General features: G+C 42.6%; 1 protein-coding gene across 1 annotated transcript in view; it reads right to left on the bottom strand.

The window, feature by feature from the left end:
* The window catches only part of PTPRN2 (protein tyrosine phosphatase receptor type N2), a 938,219-nt gene that overhangs the window by 294,668 nt on the left and 617,175 nt on the right, over nt 1-26,376 (bottom strand). The window contains exon 12 of the mRNA XM_075922745.1: nt 25,998-26,062. Within this exon, the coding sequence (XP_075778860.1) occupies nt 25,998-26,062 (65 nt within the window). The remainder of the gene's footprint in view (nt 1-25,997; nt 26,063-26,376) is intronic.

The raw sequence follows: 26,376 nt of genomic DNA, 5'->3' as shown, positions 1-26,376 counted from the left end.
GCTGGCCTTGAACAAGGGACTGAGCTGTATCAACCCGTCTCTGGAGGAACACCCAGAGGAACTGCTATCTGGTAAATATGCTGAGGAGCTGGTGGAACTGCTGGCTGCGGAGTACCCCGAAGAGCTGAGGGACTGTGAACAGATAGGGGTAAGGTAGCACTGCCAATTTCCTGACTGGATGGACCGGACACCATTGATATAAATGGTGTCTGGTCTGACTGGTAGGGAAAGTTGGCAACCCTAGTAGAAAGTAGCCAGGGAAACCAGACGTTAGTTCAGTTGTGTTTGCTGAAGTAATGTCAGCATGTTTCAGCAGGATCCCCACTGACCAGGGGTGGAATTCTCTGTTACTGTTTGGGTTGTAGGCTGCAACCCAGTGGAATAAGGTGGGTGCAAGAACCCATCCCTCTGCTGCCAGCCCCACCTTGGTGAGGGCAGCTTACCCACTTTAGGCCACATGTCCTATGTTCATTTACTGTCTGCTTTGGCCATGGATCAGGGTCACAGGCAGCTTCTGGTTAGCTCCACCCAGAGGGCTGAGCCTAGCTGTGTTTGTTGCCTGACCTAGCCAGAGGGCTGGCTATAAAATCCTTGCCAATTTACAGTGCTAATCCTCTGTTGATTGGCTCTCAGCTCTCACGAAGTACAGGGAGGCTGAGTGGCCTCCTTCAGATGCAGATATAGAGGGAGCACTCCAAGCCATTACAGTAACAGTGCATTTGTAGGGCACTCTGGCCTCAAGCATCAGACTACCTGACTCCTCTAGAAAAGGATGCTTAAGGAAAGGGAGAGAAAGACAAAAACAAGATGAAGTGACACTTTATGCATATGTTTCTCAGAAGAAATGTGGGGACTCATAGGGATTTCTAGTGGCATTTGAGCAGAACTGTAACTCGTTGCATACAGATTGCACAACACTGCAAATGGTATAACACTGTGTAATGGGGTTCGCTCACCACTCTGGTGCCTGCTGCTGGTTGTCTTGGGAATTAGTTCAGCATGGTAGTGCGCCCTGCTCAGGTGGTTCCTTCCCACCTGATTCCTGCTCTTGGACCTATGTCTTTCCAAGGATGGCAGCATCCTCTTCAGTGACACAGCCCTCCAGCCATGCTATCCACTGTGCTCCCCCCTTCTGGGGGATCAGCAGTCCACTGCCCAGCCACTCCCTTCATTGGCCAACTGCAGTCCATTACTCGGGGCCATCTCCCATGTGGTTCCAGCACCCTCTTTGCTCTCGTGTCAGAGCCTCAGTGTGTAAATCCGAGCAGCCAGTAGCTGTTTCTTGTTCCCTCCACCCCTGCTAGCAGCACTTCTCTGTCCAGGGTGCTGGCACTTCTCGCAGCCCTACAGATACACAGACCTTCCTCCCTGGGCTCGCAGAAGACAGCTGCCTTCCTGTGCCTTTCAGTTCTCTTTTAGTACTTGGCCCTGATTGGCTGCCTCTGGTGCAGCCTCACTAGGGATGTTTTAACCCCTATTCTGCCAGGGAGGGGCAACCGCCCCATCACACCTCTTTCCCCTTAAGACTACAACCCTGGGGGGCCGGGAGGTCTCACACTCTGCACGTCTCTGAGATATACCATTAGGGTTGTCCCACTGTTTCTCAGATTTCCTAAATAAAAAACACACATCTTCCTTATAGCATCCCTAAACTCTTCCCTCAGGCATGCCAGGATCATCTTCTTCCCATAGGCAGAGCTGCTCTGCTGCTGCTAATTGGACTTGCTGTATGGACTCCCCCAAACCCTTTTCTCTCGGGATCTGAGTGCCCACAGTAGCCTGTTCCACCTCTGTTTTTGTTCCTGCCTCTCCCTGTGTCCTCTTTGTACCTCAGTCATTTCATCTATGACCATTTTACTACATCCTACTGACTGTGGGAGATTACTCACTGGCAAATCTGTGGCCATCAACAGTGCATTCACCCTGATAGTCTTTGACCCAGCTTGTTTCCTGGACACCCCTTTCCTATCCTGCCTTCTCCAAAGAGGTCAGTGCCTTTTTATATGGCCACCTTCATGGTACCAAAAGCAAGTTCCTTGCCTCTTCTTGGCTACAGGTCTCAATAGTCCTTCATTTATTCAGTCCCTTCCCCTGGCCAGCCTGGATCCTCCAACTTAAGTAAGGGCATTCCTTTGTAGGTGCTCCTGTTGCCCACAGGCACAACATGCCCATCCCCTCCTTGTGTTCACAGGAGGAACTCTCTTGGGCTCTTGCACCTGTCTGCTCCCTGGTCGAGGCTTCAGTACTCCATCGCAGTAGGGGCAATATCTTTTCAAGTGTCCTTACTGCCCACAGGCATAACAATCAATCAGCCCAATCCACAGTCTCCTTGGCCCTGGTGCCTGGCTTCTGCGCATGCTCTGTGCAGCTTCTAGTAAATCCTCTTCACAGCAGCTTCTGTTCCTTAACCAGCTACCCCAAATAAGTCTGGAATATCACTGTGCTGTCCATTGCTTCTCTAGGATTTCCTGCAACAGGATCTTGAGCTTTCCCTGCTCTTTGTTAGGACCTTTCTGCTCAACTAACAACTCCAGAGGTCCAGACTGGGATGGTGCAAGAACTCTGCAAAGAAGACCTCCACATACTCTGGATCCATTATTCTCACACTGAATATCTTTTAGACTCTCAAATCCCTGTGTTCCTGGGCAATTATCCCCACAGTTGCCTCTCCTCTCTTTATATCAGGGTAGCCGTGTGCCCGCATTCTCCTTCATGTATAACAGAATTTCCCTTACTTCTTTGGCACCTCCTGCCGGTTATCTTGGGAATTAGCTTGGCTGGTTATGTGCCTCACCACCATCACTCCTGCTCTCGAACCCACATCACTCCAAGGATTGCAGTGACACTGTCCTCCTGCTATGCCACACACTGTGCTCCCCTCTGCAGGGGGAGCTGCAGTCTACTCTCTAGCCTCTCCTTTCAATGCAGTCTATTACTCCAGGGCCACCTCTCATGTAGCTCCAGCACCCTCTTTCCTGTTGTGTGAGCACCTCAATTTGTAAACCCAACAGCCATGACCGGTCTTGCTCCCTGTGCCCCTGCTGGCAGCACTGCTCTGTCCAGGGAGCTAGCAGTTCTCTCTGCCCTTCAGACAGGCAGCTCCCGGGTTTTTTTTGTAGGAGCCTACTTCATCTTGATTGACTGCTCCCTTCTGTCCTTCTCTGATTGGCTGCCTCTGGCAGAGCCTTCCTAGGGCTGCTTTTAATCCCTTTTCTGCCAATGATGGGCAACTACCCCATCACACATTAGCTGTACAATCATTTCTCTGCTGGTACTAGACAGGGGTCTTCTAGGCCATACACTGTTTTCACAGTTTGATGCAGCAAGAATATGACAAGAATATGAAAAAGAGCTTGCTTTGCTGTTCCAATTTGGAAAATGAAGGTATGCTGCAAACTGCACTGACTGGGAAGTCACAAATCTTTAACACAAAGTAAATGGAGAGAGAAAAGAAGAAATAATTTACTAGTCACAGCAGGCACCTTTCTCTGTAAATTGTAGTGTCAGCAGAGTCACCCCGTGTCACATTTTAAAACAGGATGAAAAAGAAACAGAACTTTATAAGTTTTGTATTTGGAAAGTTTCTGTTTGGGAATCGGATGCTATAAAGTAGGACAGCTGAAGATTCCTCCTCTAGGATGAACTATGAAACTAATTTAAAACTCCATAAAACTTCTGATACCTAGACTAAAGGACAAATTAAATGAACAGTTTTATAATGTGGCTTGAATCATCCACCTTGGAGGTTTAAGCCCATGTATATCCAAATTATAGATCCCAAAGATCACCCTGATTTTCTGTATTAAAGAAGATTCCAAAGGCCTCAACTCAAATTAGAGGCCCAACGCTTTAAGTCTTGTCTTTTAAATTGTAAGCTCTTTGGGAAAAATACTCTTAATTATTATATTGTTGTACTGGAAGGTGTTGGTGGCTACCATCAAGCCTGTCTGATCTATGATAATCCCTGGCCTCACTGAAACTCATGGCCATACTAGTCATCTTTTATTTAGGTGAATGAAAGAAGCAATTAAGCTGCTTTGTGGAGAAAGATAGTTGGAACAACAGAAGTCACTGTGTAAGGCACTGGACCACATGGAAAGACCTGAGCAAAGCAGGAAACATAATGAAGGGGCTTTGGCACCAACTGGTGGAAGAATGCCCACATGTGTGTGCTAGAAGCAGAAAGTGACTAGAGAACCAGGAGAAAATAAGAGAAGCAGCATGACCATGGCTCTTGAAAAGAGCTTTTTGGGAGTAAAGGGCAGGCTGGAAAGACAAGCTTGGAAACTGTGAGCAAGGAAACTGCCAGCTGTTATTTGTTTCTACTGTGTTCAAGAAACAGCACTTTGTAGACATTCTCTGTACATAAACAAGTCTGCACCAAAGAATATACCTGAGTCACACAATTACTTTCCTCTCCTAAAGGAAACAACCTAGCAAGGCTCCAAATGTTGGCTAACTCCTTAGGGCAAGTTGCTATATTTTGTTTACCAAGAAGCAGATATGAAGAAATGCCTGTCCACACCTCAAAGTGCCCCAACAACTATTCAGAATCACAATCCTACAAGCATAACCACCTAGAAGCATAATGCTTACATGCCACAGAAGTATCTAATATAACATGTCAGTAATTCAAAGGGGGCAAAATATATCTTTGTGCAAAGAACTGAAGAAAGACAACGTTGTTCTACTGTCTTCTGGGTGATTTTTGTAATGTGGATTGAGACATATTGGGTACCAACACAGTTTCATTTTACAGGCTGCGTTCTCACCAACCTGTTCAGCCCTGTCACATCAAGATTTCACACTTTGTTTCAGTGTATTCTTTAATCTCAGGGAAAGTTTCATTTCCCAGCCCACTGTTACAAGCTATTAGTCTGGCACAAAGCTCATACAAAATGAAAAAGATAAAAGTACAAATGAGGGAAGAGAACAGTCACAGCTACAACTGCTCTAGCTTCCAGAGACTCTGGGGATTTTCTCAGCCTATCTACTATTAAGAACATGATTCCACCAGCGCTATTGCTGTTGCTCCAGACAACCAAGTACTTCTATCATCCCTTATGCAGATGGGCTATAGTGGCTGTGCTCCATGCCCAGATATTACATTCACTGAAGTCTGTAACTGAGTGGCATGTAACGGAGTGGAAGGGATTGTATCCTAGTTGCTGCCAACAGATAGAGTGGAGAGAACACAGAGCAGAAGAATCAGGAACAATATGCAACAAGTCAGTTTGTGCATGCGAAAGCAGCCCAGCAAGGTCACAGACAACAGCAAGGTCTAGAACAAGTCTTAGTCTTTTGAGACCTAAGGATGAAAAGCACAAAAACCTAATAACAACAATCAAAATTTTTGCATAGTTAATTACTTGACTCTTACATCACAGAATCAAAATGGTCAGAGATAGGAAAGACCTGTTGATATTAGTTCACTCAGCTCATCTCCTTGCCCAGAGAGGCATCTTCCTTGCTGTATATTCTCTGATTAGTTTAAAGAAGAGACCCAGCCAATATACACACTCAGCTTCCTTTCTCCACACCCACCCAAATTAAGTAAAGTGCCCTGAAATATGTAATGAAACCCAGGCAGTGCTAGTCTCTCCCCTCCTAGAAGCCACATGCTTTGGAAATTTTAAAAATGGAGAAAAAAATATTATGTACTGTAAGGGACAAATACACATGGGCCATGGGAAGCAGTGATGCCTAGATCCGCAAAAGGGACTTAGGCATTGTGATGCTGAGCACTGCAATACCTAACTTTTAGGCACCTAAAATATCACAGGAGTAATATTGCAATCCACAAAACCTGAATAAGGCAGCTCAGCTCCAATACAATGAATGGGAAGAGACAGGTACCTTACTATATGATCTGCAAAAGCCAAAATGCTAGGCAGAGAATTGCTTAAGCTAGTCAAAGGAGAGGAGTGTATCCTAAAGTTCATACCCGAAGGGTATATCTAGAATACATGGCTCCGTTGACGGAGCCACGTAGATGAGCTTTCTAGACATAGGGAAATGAAGTGGCGATTTAAATAATCGCCGCTTCATTTACATCAAAATGGCTGCTGCGCTGTGCTGCCAAACAGCTGATCGGCACAGCGCAGCAGTCATTTTGATGTACATGAAGCGACGATTATTTAAATTGCCGCTTCGTTTCCCTTTTTCGAGTACACTTATCTACATGGCTCCGTTGACGGAGACATGTAGTTTAGACGTACCCTCACAGATGAACACACTTAAATCCTGACTCCAAGGAAGCATCTATCTCTGTTTGCAATTAAAAACCCCTTTCCTGAGGTCAGGCAGCTAAGGTGCCCAAGTCAGATTTATGTGAGAATGAGTTAGGTGCCTACCTGACACCACACAAAGCAGCTGGAGAAGGACATGATGGTGCTCAGTTTGTAACTTTTAGTGCAATAGTGAGAGCACTCACATGGGCTTGGGAGAATCAAGTTCAATTTTCCCCTGAGGCAGGAGACCAAGACTTTGAGCAGGTATCTTCCACTTCTCAGAGCAGTGCTCTTAGCACTGAGCAATGGGATATTCTAATGGGATCCCCCCTCCATCACTCCTGTGGAAGCTGTTCCATTTTGGATTCGTAATTAATGAGTCACTGGACCTGGGGAAATGAACTCCAACTCTCCCACCTGGGTGCCTTAGAGAATGTCTCTTTCTGGCCCAGAGACTTTAATTATTTAGGCACAATGGAGCAGCTTAAACAGGAGAGAGTGAGGCTACATTGTATTAGAATATCACACAGTTCAGGGCTGAGCAGTCTTCTGAAATCTGTGTGAGACTTGGGTTCAGAGGCTTTGCTCTATCTGGTGGGCAGGGAGGGTTGAATTTGGGGTCTTGTACATCCCAAGTGATTGCGCTAAACCACTGGGCAAAAAATGTAAGGAGAGCACTTCACTGTCTCCTGCTCTGATCACATTCTGAACAGAAGTTGGTCTGGTATGTGACCTCTGAGCATGCTTCCCCAAGTGGGGAAGGCTCTCTCCCCCAGTCTTCCCTTCATTTGCAGATTGCTCTGGGGCTCAGACAGGAGATAGGCACTTGGACATTTAGAGTGAAGCAGCAATGCACATATCCAGAGGCAAAAATAGCTAATCCAGGAAACTTTTACAGAGAAAGTCTCAGCACTGTGTGAGTTTAAGCACCTACAAAGTTAGCTGGGCATTTTGTGGATTGCAGTAGCACCTAAAACTGGGATTTAGGTGCATAAGTTTGGGTTTTAGGTAACCAGAGAGACTGATTTAGAACTTCTCCATCTCTAGCTAATGGGAGTCTGTAAAGGCAACAAAAATTGAAGAACTTGCAGCAGGTGATACCACCCCCCACAATCTACCATTCTCCTCTTGCAGAGAAGAATAAAATAAACAGAATCTATGAACGTCTTGGGAGAGGTTGAGTGAAAACAAATGGCAATTTTTGTCCAAACATTCCTGTAGTTTAAATGGATTATTCTTAACAGGTGCAGTAATGCTAGTGGAAACAGATATAGCTAGCACTAGTTGGTAGGAAGGCAAAGAATGAATAGCATTTTCAGTCAGCAATAATTCCAGGGAATCCCCAGAAAATATCTGGCTACTGCTGACTACCTGGCAAACAGAAAGTGGAAACACCTGTATGCCAGACACCTGTATGCTGTTGCTGCTGATCCATCTGCTTTTCATACTACATGCTTTCTTCCTCCCCCCTCTTCCTGCTGCACAGTTGGCAAGGGAATTCACTGGAAAGAAAAAAGTCTTTGAAAAACATTTTGGACAAAGGAACTAGCACAGATTGTATAATAAAAGATGGCAGCTCTGCCAATATGTATGCACCACACTTTGCAGGCTGCTTATACCTTCTCACCACTGATTTATTCGCTTATTAACTAGAATACAGAAAATGTACTAAGGACATCACCATATTGATATCTGAGGTAGATCTAGCCTAATGGGAGAAAGATGTTCCAACAGGCAGTTATTCAAATTGTTATTAGCATTTGTACCCATTTCCCTAGCTCAACTAGAAACATGTTATTTTCTTTGGGAGTACTCTCTTTTAATTGGTATTATCTCTTTTCCCCTCCCTGCTATGGCACTTTAGTTGAATGCTCATGATAAAAACCTGAATCCATTCTAAATGTATGTCATTTTCGGGGATAATTTCTTAGGGAATCAAATAAATCAATCTAGATTCTTTCGGGTCCTAGAAAGATTGAAATCACTTCATTACTCATGTGGACGACGATAATACTTAGAAACTAGTATTTAGAATCGAATAGCACCTGCAAATATGCTAGACAGTTCAGCAAAAACAGCTCCCTGCCTCAAACAATCTTCAGGCCAGGATAGGCCTGCATGCAGTTAATTGCAGAATTGAGGACTTAATGTCAGACTTGATTAAAAAAAGGGATGGTAAAATAACCAGGAAGTGCAAGGAAGAACATGCATTACAGACATACAATGACATCGTTTCTCAGCATAGGTGTGTATGTCTCATTGATTCAAATGTTGGCTGTGCTTTCCTTTTTTAAATTATAGTGCAAACATACTTCATTGTAGGCAATAATGGAGAAGTGTATTTTAGGAAATGATGTGAATTCTATAGAGAGGAGATCCGAGAAATAGATATTTGTAACAATGTTTCATGCAAATAAGATAGCACTGAATGACAACAGTGATACCAGAGAGGTACAACTTTGCCAACCATCTAGACACATAATATACTATTAAGAAATCACTTTTAATTAACATTTTAATGAATATTTAAACAAATCTGCCTCACTTTTTGGATAATCTAAGATGCATTTTTCCAAATATAATATTGTTATTGTTAACCTTCCCCCCACCCATATTGTGGCTTCTAATGGGTTTGCTGTTTAATTCAGTGCAATGCAAGGGCTACATAAACCAAGCAAAAAGCAGTACTACTTCAGTTTGTACACATACACACATATACATACACACACTGTTAAAGCAACATATTGCAGGCATCTTCCCATTTTTAAATCATACATATTTTATTAAGCTTCATGCAGAGTTTCTGATTTATGGTAATTGTCAACAAGAGCAAAAAACACAGACATTTTTAACCCTGCAGTATTGAGGATTTAACTGGGATAAAATTAAAGTGTGTAAAAGAAATCACCCTAAGGTACTGGGAGGTTGACCATTGAGACATTATTTGTATTTTATTTATTTTATTTTATGTGTTGTCTGCAGCAGCAGATGCCAGCAGCAACATCTGATTCACTGGACACCTCCAGTGTTATCCCAGCATGCTCATGGCCTGGAGGACTTGGAGTGAGACTAATTTCCATATCAAACCCAATTTAGATGAAACATCTTGGTTAAAAAAGAGCCAGCACATCAATAGCCCCTTGATTAGATTTTCATCTCCTGAGCAGACAAATATGAATATTTATTACCATGAATGCAGCTTTTCCTCTTTCTATTGCTCTGATCTTGAATATTATCCACTGCTAATTTTTATGAAAATTTGGGCAACATAATGTTTTCACATAAACTGACAGTTCTTGAGATAATCCCGTTATTGTTCGGTGGAAAATGACAGTTTCTGCTTATTCATGTGTTAACGAGGGATTAAATATTGTTTTTCATCACCATAATCTAAGATGGACTGGAAATTAAAATTTGAACATTGTATATTAGCAAAGCTTTGAGGACCAGAATTTGTTTGCATTCACTTAGCGAAGATCTGTAAATTAGCAGTTTAACAATCAATTGAAAGCAACAGCATAGAAACACCATTGACATTTATAAAATAAATTCATTACTGTACCTTTTTAGGGCTGAGGAGGTAAAGGGCAAGGTAGCTACACCGCTCACAAAGAGATGTGCCTCAACAAAAGTAACAAAACTGCATCACAGTCAGTGTCAAGAATCTTCATGCATGCTGAATTTATGCCGCTTTGCAAAGGTAAGAAATCTTTCACTGTGTTCTTGTCACAGTTCCTGATGCTCTCTCAAGCACATGCTGCCCTCAGCTCCCATCAACAGACAGATCAAGCACATTTTGGAATAATATCCACTTGTTTTTAAGTCTCAGATTCACTTGTTTGTAAAACTATCATGCTTTCCCAAGAGTGGTTTTCATGTATGCAACTGCATCCTACTGCTACAGCCTATGTCAGGATGAGCAATAATTTGTAATGGGGGGCCACTCCAAGATTTTGGTAAGTGATCAACAGACACACTTCTGTGGAGGGAGTGTGGGATCTGGGACATCAGGTGGGGTATAGAAGGGAGCTTAGGACAGAGGACTGGGGTGCAGGAGGGAGTGTGGGATCTGAGAGGGAATTTGAGTGATGGAGGGGGTTATAATCTGGGGCAGGAGCTTGGGGTGCAGGGTCCGGAAGGAGTTATTGATGCAGGAGAGGATTCTGGCCTGGGGGATGGGATGTAGGAGTGGTGCAGGGTTTGTGAGGGTACGTCTACACTAGCCCCTTAGATCGATCTAGGGAGGATAATGAAGGCAACCGGAATTGCAAATCAAGCCCGGGATTTAAATATCCTGCGCTTGATTTCATAGAATCATAGAATCATAGGACTGGAAGGGACCTCGAGACGTCATCGAGTCCAGCCCCCCACCCTCAAGGCAGGACCAAGCTCCGTCTACACCATCCCTGACAGATGTCTATCTAACCTGTTCTTAAATATCTCCAGAGAGGGAGATTCCACCACCTCCCTTGGCAATTTATTCCAATATTTGACCATCCTGACAGTTAGGAATTTTTTCCTAATGTCCAATCTAAACCTCCCTTGCTGCACTTTAAGCCCATTACTCCTTGTCCTGTCCTCAGAAACCAAAAGCGACGAGGAGTCCTGTGGCACCTTATAGACTAACTGAAGTGTAGGAGCATAAGCTTTCGTGGGCAAAGATCCACTTCGTCAGATGCATGTAACATGCATCTGACGAAGTGGGTCTTTGCCCACGAAAGCTTATGCTCCTACACTTCAGTTAGTCTATAAGGTGCCACAGGACTCCTCGTCGCTTTTGCAGATTCAGACTAACACAGCTACCCCTCTGATACTCAGAAACCAAGAGGAACAAATTTTCTCCTTCCTCCTTGTGACACCCTTTTAGATATTTGAAAACCGCTATCATGTCCCCCCTTAATTTTCTTTTTTCCAAACTAAACAAGCCCAGTTCATGAAGCCTGGCTTCATAGGTCATGTTCTCTAGACCTTTAATCATTCTTGTCGCTCTTCTCTGTACCCTTTCCAATTTCTCCACATCTTTCTTGAAATGTGGCACCCAGAACTGGACACAGTACTCCAGCTGAGGCCTAACTAGTGCAGAGTAGAGCGGCAGAATGACTTCACGAGTTTTGCTTACAACACACCTGTTGATACAACCTAGAATCATATTTGCTTTTTTTGCAACAGCATCACACTGTTGACTCATATTCAACTTGTAGTCCACTATGACCCCTAGATCCCTTTCCGCTATGCTCCTTCCTAGACAGTTGCTTCCCATCTTGTATGTATGGAACTGATTGTTCCTTCCTAAGTGGAGCACTTTGCATTTCTCTTTATTAAACTTCATCCTGTTTACCTCTGACCATTTCTCTAACTTGCTAAGGTCATTTTGAATTATGTCCCTATCCTCCAAAGAAGTTGCAACCCCACCCAGTTTGGTATCATCTGCAAACTTAATAAGCGTACTCTCTATCCCAATATCTACATCATTGATGAAGATATTGAATAGTACGGGTCCCAAAACAGACCCTTGCAGAACTCCACTTGTTATCCCTTTCCAGCAGGATATAGCACCGTTAACAACAACTCTCTGACTACGGTTATCCGGCCAATTATGCACCCACCTTATCGTGGCCCTATCTAAGTTATAGTTGCCTAGTTTATCAATAAGAATATCATGCGAGACCGTATCAAATGCCTTACTAAAGTCTAGGTATATGACATCCACCGCTTCTCCCTTATCCACAAGGCTCGTTATCCTATCAAAGAAAGCTATCGGATTAGTTTGGCATGACTTGTTCTTCACAAACCCATGCTGGCTATTCCCTATCACTTTATTACCTTCCAAGTATTTGCATATGATTTCCTTAATTACCTGCTCCATTATCTTCCCTGGGACAGAGGTTAAACTGACCGGTCTGTACATTTGCATGTTCCCAGCCTGTCGCCATTTTAGAAATTGACTAGCCTGAAGTAACTGCCCGCGTCTACATGCGGCAGTTAAAAGGGATTCCGATTTAAAGCCCCTAATTTGAATTGGCTGGTAAACCTCATTGCAGGAGGAACACCAGCTAATTCGAGTTAGGGCTTTAAATTGGGATCCCGTTTCACTGCCGTGTGTAGACGCGGGCAGTTACTTCGGGCTAGTCAATTTCTAAAATGGCGACCGGCCGGGAACATGCAAATCAAGCACGGGATATTTAAATCCTGGGCTTGATTTGCAATTCCAGTCACCCTCATTAGCCTCCCTAGATTGATCTAGGGGGCTAGTGTAGATGTACCCCGAGGGAGTTATGACCTGGGAGAAGGGGGCCAAGAGGATATTTGGGTGGTGACGTGGGGCAGGGGAACAGGGTGCAGGGTCAGAGAGAGGTATGTGTGTAGGAGAGGATTCTGGCCTGCAGGAGGGTTGTAGAAGGGGATGCAGGGCCTGGGAGGGAGCTGTGACCTGGAGGAGTAGGGAGAGGGGATATAGCGGGTTTGGTTGGTGGCCTGGGGCAGGTAATTAAGGGTAGAGAGGGAGTGGGGTGCCAAAGTCAGGCTCTGTCTGGGAGATGCTTATTTAGGCAGCTCCCAGCCAGCAGCTCTGCAGATTCCCTGCTTGTGAGCTGCCCACATGGCTCCAGCTCAGGCAGAGAGGGAGGGAAGGCATGAGGAGGCTCCATTCTCTGCTCCTGCCATCAGCAAAATTTTTCAGCTCCTATTTGCTGGAAACTGACCAATGGCAGTTTGGGGATTTTGCTAGGAGGCAGGGACACTGTGCGAAGCTTTCTTCTCCTTGCCCAGCTTGCAGAGCAATTAGCAACCTACTGTTTAAAGCGGCTGCAGCTGCTCTGTAGTTAGTGTGCTGGCGAGGCAGCAGTGGGCTGGATCCAGAGACTTGGCCCACTAGCCACCCCTTGCCTACATCATACTGCCCTTGATCAGTACATGCAATCCTATATTGACAATAATAATAGGAATGTTGTGAGGATGACAGAAGAAGTTATTCTTCCACTCTACTTTGCACTGGTTAGGCCTCAGTTGGAGTATTGTGTGCAATTCTGGGCACCGCATTTCAAGAAGGATGTGGAGAAATTGGAGAAGGTCCAGGGAAGAGCAACAAGAATGATTAAAGGTCTAGAAAACATGATCTGGGAGTGAAGACGGAAAGAACGGGGCTTGTTTAGTTTAGAAAAGAGAAGACTGAGGGGTGACATGATAGTGGTTTTCAAATATCTAAAAGGGTGTATTAAGAAGGAGGGAGAAAAATTGTTCTCCTCGGCTTCTGAGGATAGGACAAGAAGCAATGGGCTTAAACAGCAGCAAGGGAGTTTTAGGTTGGACATCAGGAAAAACTTCCTGCCTAATAGGGTGGTTAAACACTGGAATAAATTGCCTAAGAGGGTTGTGGAATCTCCATCACTGGAGATATTTAAGAGCAGGTTAGACAGACACCTGTCAGGGATGATCTAACATTGCTTGGTCTTGCTGTGATGGCAGGGGACTGGACTTGAAGACTTCTCGAGGTCCCTTCCAGTTCTAGTGTTCTATGATTCTATGAATAATGGGAATTTTGCTGCAGATCAAGGACAATATATAGCCTTTCTGGATTAATTACATTCTTAATACCTATGCATGATATCCAGTGATCCTAACATTCACACCTATGTACAGAAGAAAATGCACTTTATGATATTGTACAAGGTGACAGTCCTGTAAAATTGCAGAGGTTTTTTTACAGAAGCTTTTTAATCAGAAAGTGAAGTCTGAGATTGTACATTAACTTCTCCTTTCTGCCAAAAAAGCAGGATAAACTCTAATCTAGGTCAAGAAACATCAAACATCTGTGTTGCCAAAACTTCAAACACTTTTACCAGTGAAAAGATGAGCTGATAATAAAAACAAAAACAACAAACAGACAAAACAACCCACAAAAACAGAGGTCCTAAATTTGGAATAAAATAGAAAGTTTCACGTCTAAATTTAGAATGTAATTGAAAATATTCCAACTAACACATCATCTTATATCTACAACAAATAAAACCTTTCATTCCCAAGGATGCTAAAATGAATGACAATGGGACACCCACAACAGCACTGAAATCTTGCAGTTCCTCGGTGCAAAACATGGTAAAGGAAATGCTGTCCATGGGCACACCAATCTTTATCTTTATGATAAGCAGACAGGTCGTTGGCTTTTAAGTTCTTATGCAAAATAACCGAAGAAAGTTTTTAAAAAAGGACTGCTAAGATTTGAACTTTTAGTACAGGTTCAACCTTTCTTCTCCGGGACTCCTGGTCCAGCAACATCCATAGTCCGGCAGGACTACAGATGTTGCTAGACCAGAGAGCCCCAGCTACAGAGGTTGAGGGCAGCAAGGAGTGGAATCAGTCCGATGGGGTGGCAGCCTGCAGGGGCAGTGACCTGGGGGGAGAGAGCCCTGGGAGCAGATGCCATCACCATGCACAGGGCCAGAGAACCTGGGGAGCTGCCATGCGCAGGGCTAGGGAACCCTGGGGGCAGCTGCCCCGCCACACGTTGGGCTGGGGAACCCCAAGAGCAGCTTCCCGGGGCTGGGGCAGGGATCAGAGCCCCGCAAGCAGGCAGGAGGTAGCAGATCCAGTCAGGTGAGCCACAAGATGTCAGGTCTCCAGGTTGTCTCATGGAAGTTGCCAGGAGGGAAGACCCAGGAGAACCCAGATACCTGACCTCCCCTTGTCTGGCACATCCCTTTGTTCAGGACCACTCAGGTCCCAAGGGTGCCAGACAAGGGAGATTCAACCTGTACTAAGGAATGTAGGAGCTACATTCTTATAATTACAATGGTGAAAGCCTGAAGCGGATCCACTTGCATCAATGGGACTTCCACCAATGTAACACCCACAGTGTTTAAAATGTGAAGCATAGACCGTAAATGTCTCTTATAACAGCCATAAAATTCCAATGATTTTTTTCCTTAGGAAAAGGACAGAACTGTTCTTTTTTTCAGAAGACTCAATTGCTTAGCTCTTCAGTGAACCTTTCTATATAATATACACTATCAAAGGTGAGCGAAAACACAGCTAGATTTTAAAAAGTGAGGGTGAATAATTTTATAATCAAAACCAATATTTCCAGTTATTCAAGATCAGGGTCTAAAATTCTACCAGGTGAAAAGAGCCTTAACCTCCTTTTCATTCACTGGGAGTTGAGGGCACGCTAGCACCAGGCATTATATTAGGGGTGATGAAATCTCAAGCTTCAAGGCATAAGGTGATCACTGAAGATATCAGGAGTTTTGTCTTCATGCACAGCTTTGATCAGTTGACTAGGTGCCTTTTCGGGAGGAGGGGTTCACTTTTGTTTGATTCTCCAGGAACAGGTCACTGCTAGAGGATAGATGCCACACTTCATGGATTAATAACTTAATCTGGTATGGACAATCTTATGCTTCTAATTAAAAATTCTCCCTCTCCCCATTATGCATGTGAATAATGCAGGCTATCAAATCAAAGACTAGAATATGCCAATGATTTTGAAGAACTGCACTGATTTCAATGGTACACTTGCTTATGTAGCCAGTGGACTCATTTCTCGTATCTATCTCATTTTTCTCTAGAGCTCTTTGGTGGATTTCAGATGGAAGTCCTGCTTAAAAAAATCAATGGCTTTATATGGCCCAAAGATAAGACATAACCTTGAAACTAACATATGTTACTTAAAAAAGCTGAAAATGTTAAAAAAATACAGTAAGAGGATGCATAAGTTCCTACAGCCCAAGGCAGATCTTACTGCTTTCATTGTACACAGTACTGAATAACTGTAGTTACCATAGCAACTGCCACATCACTTGGCACTTCTGCTACTTTAAATCAGAGTATTACTGTAAAGAAATTCATAAACCAACATGACACTTGACTGTGTTCATCTTACAATGCTTCGGGAGGAAAATACACATCAGAATGAACTGATAGTTGCCTCTGAATATCAAGCTCATTATTTCTCATATATATAATTATTATTAAAGTTATAATCTTCTTTTTCCCTTATATAAAATGTGTAAAGAAGGACAGGAGGGATGCCATAATCAGAATGTAAGAAAGGAAATTACCACAGACACCAAATTTCAAAGCTGAAGCTGCAACCCGTCACTCACATGTCAAAATACTTCTTTCTATGTAATGTGCACATCAAATGCCGGGAATAAACTTTAGAACTTTACCCTTTCACAGCCAGAATCTTCTTGACAAGTAAAAGACTTACTATCACCTGGGCATGCACTTAACTTTAAGTACGTGAGTAGTATGATGGATGCCAGGACTTCTAATTATGTGATTGAAATTAAACAGGTGACTAAGTAGTCATAAGAGTGGAAGCATATGCAAAAAACCTTAACAACATAAAAATGGCCATAACAGACTAGTGGTCCATCTAGCCCAGGGGTGGGCAGGAGATAGGCAGCAGGTTGAATCTGGTCTGCCACGCTGCTGGATCTGGCCCTCAGCCCTTTCACTGGCACCCTTCCTATAGAACAGCTGCAGCAGCTTTAAACAGCAGCGTGGGGTTGGAGGAGAGTCTACAGATGCAGAGAAGTATGTGATTCACACAAAGACATTCCTTAGGTGAGAATCTGTCAGTGGGGATTCTCTAGTATAGGGATAGCCTAGTAAAAAGGAGTAGATAGAATTTGATAAAGTACAGGTAGGAGCTGAGGAGAAACAGTCAAATTAATGAGTCCCAATCAACTATAGCACAAGAAGACACACAACTAAACACTGAAACATTTTATAATGTCTGTGTACAAATGCAAAAAAGTCCAAATACTAAGCTGGGTGAACATTATTGCCTGGTATTAAATGACGACATTAATATAATAGGCACCACAGAAACTTGGTAGAATGATGATAATGGGATACAGTAATACCAGAGTATAAAAAATTCAGGAATGACAAAACAAATCATGCTGGTATATGAGTAGCACTATATGTGAAAGAAAGCAGAGAGTCAAATACAGTAAAAATCTTAAATGAATCAAACAACGCCATGGAATCTCTACAGATAGAAATTACATGCTTGAATACTAAGAGTATAGCACCTGACAACGATGGTGTTGATGATTAGAAAATGTTCAGAGAGATTAAAGAGGCTATAAAAAGAGAAATCTCAGTAGTAATGGGGGAATTCAACCTTTCCCATATTGTATTGATATATGTCATGCCTGGATGGAAGGCATACATTACATTTCTAGACACCATTTATGACTGTTTCTTGGAGAAGCGAGTATGGGAATCCACAAGGTGGAGGCAATTCTTGATATAATTCTAAGTTACACACAAGATCTGGTCCAAGAGGTGCATAAAGCTGAACTGCTTAGTAATAGTGATCACAATGTAATTACATTTAACTTATAATTACAAAGTAAGGAGTTACTTTATATTTTTGCTGAGATGGAACAGCCAGATGGGCACACAGTTTTAAATAGTGTGCCTACCACAGTTTTAAATAGTGTCTTTATGATCTTTTCTGTCTTATCTATCCAGTCCTTTCTAATAGTTTCTAATATTCTGTTGATTTTCTGAATGCTGCTGTAAATTGAGAAACTATTTTCAGAAAACTATCCACAATGACTCCAAGATCTTTTTCTTGAATGGTAACAGCTAATATAGCTCCATCATTTTGTATGTTCATTACTTTGCACTTATCAACATTAAATTTAATTAATTTCAATATTTTCTTGCCTACTCACCACATTTTTCTGAGATCCTTTTGTAACTTAACTACCTTGAGCAATCTTGTATAATCTGCAAACTTTGCCACCTATGGGTATATTTACACTGCACGGCTATTTTGGGATACTGGAGTTATCCTGAAATAGGTATTCCGCGTGTTAACATGCTGCCCATTATTTCAAAATATTTTTCGAAATAACTGGTGCACTATTTCTGCATCCTTGTAACCCTCGTTCCACGAGGGTTAAGGGATGTTTCAAAATAGCATGTTATTTTGAAATTTGGTGCTGTGTAGATGCACCAAATTTCTAAATAAGCTATTTTGAAATAGAATCAAAATAAGATGCTTAATTTGCATAGCACAAATTGCATATCTTATTTCGAGTTTAGGGTGCTGTGTGGATGCACCCTCACTGTTTATTCTTTTTTCAGATCATTTATGTGTGTGTCTACACAGCAGGATTTTATAAATAGCTAATATATGGCATTTAACATAGTCTGTAAATATTAACAACAATGCATTTGAAAAAACCCCACAAGAACTTACCAAATGAACCATATAACACAACTAAACTCGGTGGGGAAATTTACCTTATGTTTAATGATATTCCTTAGAGTTCTTGAAGAATTAATTCACCAGGCGATTCAGATTCCATTACTCATTAGTACTATTTTATATATTCCCCCACTACTTGCATAGTAAGATAGTACTCAATATGAGTATCAGTTCATAAAATTAAGTACATCAATACTATTCTCTTCAAAATTAACGAGAGATATTTTAAAGTGTAACAGTGACTTAGAACCTGGTATTATTTAGTCTTGTAGATAAAGTCATTGCCGATAGGTGGAGAGAGAAAAAAGGTTTTGAAGTATTTAGACACTGTATCTGTTAATATTTAATGCAATCTCTTGCTTTAGGCATTCCTTCACAATTTCTAAGTATGTGGTCACAATGCAGTCTACATTAATTGTTAATCTAGATATCAACTGCAATAGGAAATTACACAGGAGCAAATATCATACTTAAGACACCCCTCGGCCTGTTCGAATCTCCCTGTTCATTCACAAATAGGAAAAACAAAGGTACCTGCCGGTCAAAAAACTAATACTTTTAAGATAAGCAAGAAGAGCAAGTTCCAAAGCTGAGGATGCTCTGCTAGCTGCCTCATTTTTCTTATGCCGGTGTGATACCACTTCTATGGAACAATGGCAATATTTATGGGTCCAAGGCCCATTAATGCTTTAAAGGTAAAAAACCACATTTTCTATTCTATTTAGTACTTAGGGTAGATTGAAAAATGTTGGCATCACATTCTCTGGCAAAAAGTTCTTCATTATAAACAAGTTGTCAAACTGTGGAATTTCTTCAATCTCTGGATAGATTTACAATGTAGGTCAGTGACAGGCAGCATAGAATAGTGAGCGGGCCACATGAGTGGCCCTCCCTCATCTCAGTGGGCTGCAAGATTAGCATGACAAAGATGGTGTCCCAAGACAGGATAGTTTTGCTAACTGAGCTTGCATACCTAGAATTAGCAGGGGTGCTGTTTGAATCATAACAGTGCTTTGATTGTTTATAGAGGGATAACACAACTGTCACAGTCAATGTTGGGTGTAATCAATATGCACCTCACTTCATGTGCCCTTGCTTTATGCACTTGCTACTTTCGTAATACTGGTAGGAAAAAAGTGAAATGGCAACCTTATGTGTGGGCAATGGTAAAAAAAAATGTCTTGCAGACCATGGATAGAGCCCCAATGGACCACATGAGGCCAGGCCCACTGATGGAGGGGCGGGGGGGGGGGGGGGGAAGTGGTCAATTGCCCCAAGGCCCAGCAATTCAAAGGGCAGAAGTGCCAGTTAGAGCCCCCAGTCCCTTTGAATTGCCACAACACCACCCTGCTGCTCTGTGCAGCTCTGAGGACTAGGGGCTGAAGGGACCATGCGGTGGTCCAGGTGGCGCTAAGGGTTATCTGCCTGAGGCCCCACCCCTTCTGCCTGAGGCCTCACCCCTTCTTCATGAGAACCAGAACTGGAACCCCACACATCTTGCCCCAGGGCTCAAAGTGGCTGTTGGCCAAGCTGCATGGGCTACAGGTTGCCCACCACTTATGTAGGTCCATAGACAGCACATGGCAGTAGTCTAATTTGGAGGTAACAAAGTTATCAATGACAGTTGCAATCCCCACCTCTGACAGAATCTCCTACCCATTTGAGGATGAAAAATGAAGTGCTGTGTTAGCTGTAATTGCTAGCTGATATTCTAGAAGTAGGTGAGAGTCCAACCAGACTCAATTACCCTAAAAATGCCAGCTCAGTGATAGGTGTTGACATAATTTCTGCCATCTCCTCTGATGGTTCCCTCAATTACTCCTTCCACTCTATCTGGCAATGTGCTGAAATTACAACCAGTATAATCTACATTTGAGAGTGTGTGTTTTCAAAGGGAAGGTAGTAATTTGCTAATGTGATGCACATCCCAAGAAGAGTTTATTTCATTACAGACAATCTTCTCCCATATACCCATGACCCCCTATTTCATCATTTCTTCCCCATGATGATTTTTTAAATATTCATATTTATGTTTTATTGTAGTAACACTATTTTATGTAATTTCAGCATAATTCTGAAACTTATCAAAATACCTGAAATGGAGATTTCCCTGAAATATGTCAAAATATCACTGATTGACTCTGGAACATCTGAGTTTACAGCCGAATGCTCATTTCACTTATATTTTGTTTTGAGATATTTCCGCTTGGTTTAAAAAACTATTTTAATTCAATATCTGTCATTACATGAGTGGAATCAGAAAGTGCTATATTTCAGATTCTGTGCATGCAATTAACATTCCACAATAGAAAATTAGTTGAGAAAAATCTGAAATAATGTATCTGTAAGCTGGTGGGCTCTTTCACAGTCCAGGAGAGCACCTGTGCCTCATCCAAATCTAGTTAAGACTCTTGCCGTAGAGCACAATATTATTTTACAAAGACAAAAACTCATGTGCACAAAATACAGCCTTTCCCTCTGACCAACAGCTACAATCACCAGAATTCTCTCCTCTTGCTCCTTTCAGCGCCAGAACTAAAACACTGTCCCTCTAAGAATCTGCTGAGTCATGTAACAAGCAGGAAGCCCTGAATTCCTTTCTTGGCTGTTTCATCCTTTTACAGACTCCTCCTCCTATTTTATGAGGTCTAGAAAATCAAATTGAAGTAACATTTGGTCTGAAACTCTAGCTGGGTCCTTCTGGCGTGGTCATGTCAGGAAGATAGAAAAAGGACTAGAATAGATTTTGCCCATCAGAAAAGGTTCAGGTTGAAAGTGTAGATCCCAAAAAGCACATCCCAGCATACCTTCTCTATTACACTTGGCAATGATGCCTCCTAACTTTTGTATGATTTCTCATAAGGCCATGAAGAATCACAACCCTGGCATTCAGAGGAAAGCAAGGCTTCTTTCAAGATGCTGCTGGAAGGATGTAGAGAATGTGTGACTGGAACAGTCCGCTTAAGAGGGGAAAGTATTCTGCATCCCTTAAAAAGATATGGTTGTTTATATTTTCCCCAGACCAGTGAGGAGCTCTGGTAAGCATTCTACCCTCCCCCACGGGCTTCACAATGCAGGGTTGTTCCTTCAGGGCTCGATTTGGTCCTTGCTGTCTACTCATATTTTATTGTGGCAAAACTCCTATTAATCTCAATAGGAGCAGGATCACAACCTAAAAGATGTAACATAGGGTACGTCTAGACAGCAGGGCTATTTTGGGACACTGGAGGTATCCCGAAATAGCTAACTCACATCTTTTAAATGCGCCCATTATTTTGAATTTTTTTTTTTTTAAATAATGGGAGCGCTTTTCCGGCATCCCTGTAACTCTTGTTCCATGAGAGTTAAGGGATGTCTCGAAATAGCAGGTTATTTCAAAATTTGGCACTGTGCAGACATGCCAAATTTCGAAATAAGCTATTTCGAAATACAATTGAAATAAATTAAAATTGAAATGATTGAAATGATTTGAAGTTTAGGGTGCTGTGTAGATGCACCCATAAAGATATTCCATCCTGTTCTAAAATGATTCAAATGGAAAATGATCTACCTATTAATTGTGTCATGAACATGACTCCCTGAAAGACAAAAAAGTTCATTTCCCACTTAAAAATCAGGGTATTTATTCTGAGACCTTTTTATCTGAACATTTTGACTAAATGATTTACAGTTACCATAACATGTATTGTATCCACAATTTGCCTTTGAACAATTGTATCCACAATTTGCATAGCTGGCTTTAAGTGGACCAAAACTGAATTTGATCCTGAATCAACAAATAAAAGACTTAATCATAGAGCTCCATTATTTTTCATGTAGGTGAGACTGTGCAAAAAATTATTTTATGTAAACATAATCATAAATGATAAAATTTAGATGGGGAAAAGCACAGATTTGAGAGAGACATTTTATGAGTTCATATCTAACAAAATATATAGACAATTTAATCAAAGAGTTTTATCTGTCATCTTAATGCACCAAACAGCTTGGTTATTTTTCCTTCTGGTCACTCTATATGTTACTAATAACCTAGGATATATTTAAACCTTGGATTCATGTTCCACCTGGGCTTATTTCTTTCTCCTTATTGCCTGCTAAAAATGCAGCATGTTCCAAAACTGCAGAATGCTGTTAGCTTTCACATATTTTATTAATCCAAATCAGAGTTTAAAAGGCATTGAGGAAACATCAATCAATCAATCAATATCTCTTATAACAATCTATACACCGTGGGAAAAGTTTCTACCAGATATTTTTCATTTATCCTTCACATTCTGTCCATTTAGCTCTAAAGCAGACACATTCTAGGCAATTTTCACTTTCCATGAAGCAATTCTCCAGCACAAAATATACTGACTGTTAAAGTGAATTATTAAATACTGAAAATAATGCTGAAAATAGGAATCGACTAAACTGACTGCCAAACTATAGCAGGTGGATATCAAATTCAGATTGACAAAAAAAGCTGCACATTGAAACCCTGATCCAAAACACACTGAAGTCAATGGGAATCTTTCCACTGGCATCAGTGGTTTTTGGGTCAGGTACAGAGGCCCAACAATTGAAGTACAGGTGTAACTTTACTAACAGGAGTTGCCCCACTGACTTCAGGGGACTGGTTACACAAGCAGAGTTATGCACAACTTGACCAGGATACTCAGTATAGCACCAATAGAGTTATTGTGACCTACACTATCCAAAGACTGGTCCTGTTACTGACTAACTCAGCTACCCCTCTGAAAGTTATCTACTCACTGTCTCTTTTTTTCTTCCTCCAACTTTTTTCCCTTCTCCTCCCTCCCCCGCCATTTATTCTTGGATCTGGACTTCCAATACTCCTGTCAACTGAAGAAGTAGGTTGTGCCCATAAAAGCTCATGATACCATCTACATATTTTGCTAATCTTTAAGAGTATGTCTACACTACAGCACTAATTCGAATTAACTTCATTCGAATTAGTGAATTCGAACAAAGCTAATTCGAATTAGTGCATCTAGACCTAAAAACTAATTCGAATTAGTGTTTTGCTAATTCAAAATAGCATGTCCACATTGAGTGGACCCTGAACTGAAGTTAAGGCTGGCCGGAACCAGTGCCGGCAGGGCATCAGGTTAGGATTTAGAGTGTGGAGCTGCTGCCTCAGGCTAGCCCAGGGCTGTGCTTAAAGGGACCCTACCCCCACCCTGGACAGACAGTTCTCAGGGTTCCCCGCTTGCTTGTTTAACTCGATGAGGAACAGCAAAGAAGTCCTGTCTTGGATTGCCCTGAGTGCCTGCACTCGGCACATCACAGCACTCGGCCATCAGCCTGGCTGCACTTGCCGCAGGCTGCCATTCGGGGGGGGAGGGGGCGGGTTAAATCGGAGGGCTTTCAGGATTTAGAAGGCCCTGCAGGAGAGATTCCACCCCGAGGAGCCCACAGAACCACCCCAGTCCTCCCCACTGGGGGCTCGTGCCCCATTCCTCCCTCACCTCCTTCCACTTACCCCTCCCTAGTCCCCCTTCCTGATGTAAAAAATAAAGGAAAAGTGTGTTCAAAAATAGAAACTCTCTTTATTTAACAAAACTGGGGGGGGGGGGAATTAACCTCTGGGGAGACTGGGAAAAGGAGGTGGGAGAGGGAAAGAGAGAGGGTGGGAGAGGGGACGGGGAAACCTGGGAGGAGGGAGCTGGAAGGGGGAAGCCAGGGAAAGAAGGAGGAGGGGATGTATAAAACTATGGTACGCCATATCTTCAGTACTGTGTACAGATATGGTCTCCTCACCTCAAAAAAGATATTTTGGCCTTGGAAAGGGTTCAGAAAAGGGCAACTACAATGATTAGGGGTTTGGAACAGGTTCCATATGAAGAGAAGATAAAGAGACTGGGACTTTTCAGCTTAGAAAAGAGGAGACGGAGGGGGGATATGATAGAGGTCTATAAAATCATGAATGTGGAGAGGGTGAATAAAGAAAAGTTCTTCATTAGTTCCCATAATAGAAGGACTAGAGGACACCAAATGAAATGAATGGGTTTAAAACTAATAACAGAAAGTTCTTCTTCACACAGCATATAGTCAACCTGTGGAACTCCTTGCTACAGGAGACTGTGAAGGCTAGAACTATAACAGAGTTTAAAGAGAAGTTAGATACTTTCATGGAAATTGGGTCCATGGAGTGCTATTAGCCAGGTGGTAGGAACGGTGTCCCTGGCCTCTGTTTGTCGAAGGCTGGAGATGGATAGCACAACACAAATCGTTTGGTCACAGTCTTCGGTACATCCCCTCTGGGGTTCCTGGTGTCAGCCGCTGTTGGCAGACAGGCTACTGAGCTAGATGGATCTTTGGTCTGACCCAGTACGGCCATTCTTATGTTCTAAGCTCAGGGCTCAGGGTCGGGGGTCTCACAGGACCAACTTGGTTTTCATGCAAACCTGCTACTGGGTTCACATGTGGCCTTTGGTGTCCAGGCTGGCAGCTATCCTGCCCTAGATGGTTGCATTCCTGTGCTTAGTGTGGAGGTCGTGGACATTGGAGGCCTCCCCCCAAACCTCGATGAGGTCCACGATCTCCGCACTAGACCAGGAGGGCGCCCGCCTCTTGCGGCCCCAGGCAGGCTCCTGGGAAGAGGCGGAGGGCTAAGCAGCAGTGGGTGGCAAGCTCATGCCGTGCCAGGTGGAGGATCTGCTGGCTGGGTGCTGGCAGGCTTGCAACTGGCACAAGCACTGTAGCCAGACCGTGCCCCTTTAAGGGCTCCAGGGCCGGGAGGAGGGCAGAAAAGTTTCCCTTGTTTGGCCCAGAGTGGCCACCAGGGCAAGCTCGGGAGGGCTAGCCTCCAACTAGTTCAAATTAAGTGGCTACACAGCCCTTAATTCAAACCTGCTACTGGGTTCACACATAACCCAAACTACTTAATTCGAACTAGGCGTTAGTCCTCGTAGAATGAGGTTTACCTAGTTTGAATTAAGCGCTCCGCTAGTTTGAATTAAGTTCGAACTAGAGGTTTGCATGTATAGACGCTATGAAAGTTAATTTGAACTAACGGCTGTTAGTTCGAATTAACTTTGTAGTGTAGACATACCCTAAGGTACTACTAGACTATTTGTTGTTTTTTAAGTTTTTCCTGTTATAGACTAACTCGGCTACCCCTCTGAAGCTAAGGTAAGCAAGTCATTCACAGTTTCACCTTAAAGGCACTTTACCTGAAAGTTAGATTTTAATAGATCTAGATATGATTGTACACCACTGAAACCAGGAGGATAATAAGACACTTCAATTGCCTTGCTCATCTTTGGGGATTTTGTACCTCATATACAACAACAAAGCTCGGAAGTGCATTTCTTAATGGCTGCTGAGCTTTACACATAAGTTTGGCGCTTTATTCTCTGTGGGATATGGCACTATGTGTGCAGCAGATTGTATTTTGACAGATGCAGCTGTCCCATAAAAAGTCCCTTAGCATTATTAGCACCAGTAGTTCATATACATCCATGAGCTTTAGGATATCATAAAAGAACAATTAAAATGTTTTTGAGAGTAAAAAATGCCCCCAAGTCACTTACCTCCCCTATGCCTGTCTGCAGAATTTTCAGTCCAGTAGCTTTTTCAAGCTTGTATTTGTTGGCATCTGTTAGGAAAATTAAGATACAGAGAGTTAAGGGAAAGCTGGGATTTGGATGAGTCTGCAGCATTCATGATATAACCAAGCTTTTTATCCCCTTGCCAATGGATACAATACAATTCCTGTTTATCTCATTTATCTATGGACTATGTTTCACTCATAGCGACACTACTATTGAGCATTTGTGTCATTAATCTTTTATCATTATCCGAAAGAGAAAGAGCAAAACCAGATGTGTTTTCTTCAATACGCTATACCCCCTTTAGTTTAAAAGTGATGGAAAGGGACAATATAAATAAATCATACCCAATTCTACAAAG

The sequence above is a fragment of the Pelodiscus sinensis genome, chromosome 2 (assembly GCF_049634645.1).
Source record: "Pelodiscus sinensis isolate JC-2024 chromosome 2, ASM4963464v1, whole genome shotgun sequence".
NCBI lineage: Eukaryota > Metazoa > Chordata > Testudines > Trionychidae > Pelodiscus > Pelodiscus sinensis.
Note: the sequence above shows the minus strand (reverse complement) of the source record. Positions and strands in the feature narration are given on the sequence as shown.